The 5,299-nt window shown below is 45.5% G+C and overlaps 1 protein-coding gene across 1 annotated transcript; it reads right to left on the bottom strand.

Moving 5' to 3' along the window:
- Nucleotides 1-35: 35 nt before the first annotated feature.
- Nucleotides 36-2,691, bottom strand: SARC_00404 (hypothetical protein; the record flags this gene model as incomplete). The annotated part of the gene is made up of 3 exons (XM_014305896.1): nt 36-278; nt 1,866-2,045; nt 2,437-2,691. The coding sequence occupies 3 exons, from the start codon at nt 2,689-2,691 to the stop codon at nt 36-38; spliced, it is 678 nt and encodes a 225-aa protein (XP_014161371.1).
- Nucleotides 2,692-5,299: the final 2,608 nt, after the last annotated feature.

Genomic DNA, 5,299 nt, shown 5'->3' with positions numbered 1-5,299 from the left:
CTACAATCACAACTACTCCAATACACATACTACAACTACAACTGCACCAATACACCTACCTTCTCCTCCAGGACCAGTTGATGGGGTTCGAGCTCACATCTGACGAGTAAGGCCGACATCTCCAGAGGCTCACCCAGGCCATTGACCAGAGGAATGCTACGCAGCCCCGCTCTCAAACAACGCACAGGCACACACGCATGCGCAAACGCTTGAGGCTCACCAAACACACCCTCGTCCATCACACTCAGGCGGATCAGTGCAAGGTCAGGGTACAGAATCTGCAGAGGAGAGGAGAAGCCGAGAGAGGGGTGTGTGTGTGCGTGAGAGTCAGTGGGAGAGAAGCGTATGGCAGCTGCACAGGCAAATCAGTGGGGTTTAGGGTTTACAATACAGGGTATGATATCTGCATACAGAAACAGCACGTGGATAGCAGTACTGTGATATGTGGGTAGGAGTACTGTAAGATGCAGAGCATAGTACTAGCACAGGGGAAGCTGTGTGCATGGGATCAATGTAAGACCAGCGGATAGTATGTGTACGGGCGATACAATGGGTGTGTTGTGTATGTTTGAGGGTTTAGGGTTTAGGGTTTGGTGTTGTGTACGTTTGAGGCTGGTTGACGAGTGCAGTGTGAGTATGTGCCCTTGCACAAACAAGCGCGTGAGCGTACGAATATGGTATGCGCCTAGGGGGTAGATAGCTATGTACTAGGGGGTAGATAGTTATGTACTAGGGGGTAGATAGTTATATACTAACCTCTTGGCAGGGCTGAGATGCTGCAAGGGGTTGTATGTAGCTATATCAACAAAACGCGTAGCACTTAACATATACAGATGTGCACATACAAGTGATATGACTATGTATGCAAGCATGATAGTCGCCCTTCTAATAGTAACAAATGTCACTGCATATTCACATGCAGACAGCTTCGCATCCAAGTACTGTGTGTCCAGTCACGCACGCAATGGACCAAAGCATAATACTATGAACTCTGCTACCTGGACCACAAGTACCTGGACGTTAAACGTTGAACCTTAAATATTAACCTCTGCCAAAGAAGTCCTAAAATGCAGTGGTTTAAACTCAAGCGCAGAAAATCAGACTTTAGGAATACAACAAACTAAGCAGAGTGCACAAAGGGGCAAACACAGACACTCCCAATCCATCTACGCCAAGAACCAACTTTTATTTGTACGAGCACTCGTGCGAGTATCAACGCGTGAATGCACACAGTCATAGCAACAGTTGTCGGATAGACCAGTCATGCACCCTAGCAACCAAACAGGACCACCACAACCCTAGCAACCAAACAGGACCACCACAACCCTAGCAACCAATCAGGACCACCACAATCCTAGCATCCAAAGAGGACCACCACAACCCTAGCAACCAAACAGGACCACCACAACCCTAGCAACCAAACAGGACCACCACAACCCTAGCAACCAAACAGGATCAGCACATTCCTAGCAACCAAACAAGACCACCACAATCCTAGCATCCAAAGAGGACCACCACAACCCTAGCAACCAAACAGGACCACCACAATCCTAGCAACCAAAGAGGAACACCACAACCCTAGCAACCAAAGAGGTCCACCACAACACGCGCACGAATAGCCGCCTACCACTCACCCACTCTTCCGCTAAACAAAGTATGATATGACTGTGGTGTGTGCAGGTGTAATGTATAGCTGTAGTGTGTGCAGGTGTAATGTATAGCTGTGGTGCAAGTGTAATGTATAGCTGTAGTGTGTGCAGGTGTATAGCTGTGGTGTGTGCAAGTGTAATGTATAGCTGTAATGTGTGCAAGTGTAATGTATAGCTGTAATGTGTGCAAGTAACGTATAACTGTGTAGTACTCACCGTCATTTGGAAGACCTCCATCTCCCAGTGCGGGCATAGACCATTGCTCTGTACACCCGCAGATGTCTTGCCAGATGTTCGGTACTTCTGCTCTGAGTCAATGTCAGTACCTACTACGTCGATCTCCACAAACGGCGTGGGCGTTCCCTTGAGTGTGTTGAGGTGCTTTCCCGCCAGAATCTGTTGGGGTGCGGAAGAGCAGACCACGAGCATCTTGAGTGGATGAATACCAATACATCGCGGCTTCAACATGTACAGTGGCTAAGATGATTACCTCGGCATCTGGTTTAACTATTACTATTAAAGGACTAAAAGCGTATCCACCTCACCGTGCTGCATGACGCACTTCACACAGCACAGAACTCACTCGTTCAGTGACACAACTACTTCCCATCTCCGATGCAAACTCCCATGGTCACTCTCCACATAATAAACGGACATACACTTAGCAGCCACTGTCTGTGTGTACACCCCACAGTGGTGCGCACGTCCCTAGCCGTGTGCAACTTAACCGCCCGAAAGCGTTTAACGACCTTGCAGGCTGAACATGGATATGACAAGTGCTACCTACCTCGATGGTGATCTTGACAGGTTTGATGCCGCCGTAGCGGTCGTGGCCAAATGTGGTGTAGTCGTCTGGGTCAAACTGACTGCCAGGCGTCAGCATGGACGGGGGCTTTAGCACATATCTGTGTACAGCAACCAACCAACCAACCAAAGCAAGCATAGAGGTTAGGGTGTGCACAGGGATAAGGCATGAAGGTGCCTGGGCCAGAATGATGCCAGAAATTAATTTGAAGTTTGTGGGTGTTTGTGGGAAGAACATAACTGTTGGGTTAGTGGGTGTTTTAGGGTTTAACTCTTGGGTTTGTGGATGTTTGTGCGGCTCAGGGGGTAATTGGCTGTCTGGCGTCAGTAACCCAAAATCGTAGCACAACTCCGCACACACTGCAAACCAGTGATGGTGGTGTTATTTCACGAGTCACAAGTCTCGGAGTCTAAGGTTATAGGGTGTAGGGTTTTGTAGGGTTCGTGAGTTGCTAGGGGTTTAAACGAAGTGAAGTCGGTGGTGTTATACAGCTGCCGCGAATTCTATACAATTAGGCGGCCAATGAGGTGGTCTAGCCATCTCCTGTCACGTGCCAGCGATTCGCATGTCAGGTGTACATTACCACGTGAACGTATAAACGAACAACAGTGCATCGAGAATCTGAGGTCGCCTGTGTAGCAGATACAGTTATGCTCTGCGGCTACAAAGCCTACAAACAACTGAATGCACACACGTACTAAAGCACTAGCACACACTAACAAACTGAGCTGACAGAAAGAGCATACACATTGACTCAATACCAAGTAGCACAGCACTTGATACACATGTTCACCATATATATAAGCATATAAACATATAAGCATTTAGGCACACAGAAACAGAAACAGACACAAACACAGACAGACACACGCACGCACACACGCACGCGCGCACACACACGCACGCACGCGCGCGCGCACACACACACACGCACGCACGCGCGCGCGCACACACACACACGCACGCACGCACGCGCACACACACACATATATAAATAAATAGATAAATAGATATATATATATAGATATATATATGTACATATATATATATATATAAACATATATATACATATATATAGATATTAGATATATATAGGTGTGTTTGTGTATAGATTTAGTATCCAGGGGCGTACCCGGTGTTGTGATTTATCCTGAAGAGGCCTCTGTTGGTGAGCATGTGTCTGCCGGGCGTCTGGTAGTTGAGTGCCACCAATTGGCAGCCGTAGAGCCACAATGTCATGGGATCGTAATTGGACGAGTCCACACGCCGACCTCTGAGCATCGCAGCAAGGAGAAACAGTCAATTCAATAAAGTTTTTTTATAGACGAACGGAGAAGCAGTGGTTCATATTTATAAAAATATATACATATATATAAATATATAAATATGTATATATCACAATATAAAAATATATATAAATATATCACAATATATATATTTATATATATATATATCACAATATATATATATATATATATACGCTGTCAGAGTACAATCGGTTGGTGTTTGTGAAATCCCTAGAGAAATCATGCCAGTATAGTGTGTATGGCATGAATGCAGTGACAGATACAAGATTATACAGCCACACGCACATAAGACCTCGCAGAGTTTCAAGCCAAGTGAGAGACTGTTTTGAGGATGTGCTGGGACTTAGCTTGTACTGTGCACACAACGGCGCGCTTGCATGGGATTTGGGTTTTAGGGTGTGCGGTATTCTGCGTACGTGCTGAATCATATACATGAGAGCCGAAGCAGCATGTGGGTGTATACGTATTAAGCAAACACACTGTATGTTGCAGAGGTGTTGTCAGAGACAAGGAGGACAATCCCAACCACAGGGTTTATAAACCCTAAGCCCTAATACACAATGCTATTTACACATCGCTTGTGCGCATATGCACACGCATATGAAGCAAGCCTATGAATGTCCACACACAAGCACACGCCCACAGTGACGAAAACGACACCCGCTCCATCAACAAACTTACAGTCCGTACTCTCATTGAAACACATGTTCATCCTCCACACAGCATACACCCTACACACCAATCATGCACATACATACATAGCATGTGGTAAGGGACATGGGTAAATACACCCTACACACCAATAGCTATACACAATAGGTGATGCCATGCACATACATACATACAGAGCATGTAGTAAGACACATGCGTAGATACACCCTACACACCAATAGCTATACACAATAGGTGTTGCCGTTAGCATGTAGCAAGAGACATACGTAGATACACCCTACAGACGTCCATCGCGGCCAGCATAGGATGCTTCTTTTTACCTGGGGTAGATGCGACTGAACTGGCGGCAGTTGAAGGCAATGGTTGGCCCTGGGAAACTAGAGCCCAGCTTACGCGCAATGTGCTCTGCAAACGACGACACGTTGTAGCCCACATTTTTCCTCTCGGCATCTGGATGAGTCATGTACACAGATCATCTAATTAGTCATTTACATAGATCATCTACCTAGTCACATACTTATATCATATAAAGTAGTCATGCACACAGATCATCTAATTAGGCATTTACATAGATCATCTACCTAGTCACATACTTATATCATATAAATTAGTCATGCACACAGATCATCTAATTAGGCATTTACATAGATCATCTACCTAGTCACATACTTATATCATATAAAGTAGTCATGCACACAGATAATCTAATTAGTCATGTACATAGATCATCTAATTAGTATTGTACGCAGATCATCTAATTAGTTATGAACATAGATCGTCTACCTAGTCACATACATATAATATACGGATGTATCATGCGCAGAGCTTGAACAGACGTGGTCATTGTCGCATGGGGACACTCACAT

Source organism: Sphaeroforma arctica, assembly GCF_001186125.1.
Source record: "Sphaeroforma arctica JP610 unplaced genomic scaffold supercont1.12, whole genome shotgun sequence".
Taxonomy (NCBI): Eukaryota; class Ichthyosporea; order Ichthyophonida; genus Sphaeroforma; species Sphaeroforma arctica.
This window is presented reverse-complemented; position numbering and strand designations above follow the sequence as displayed.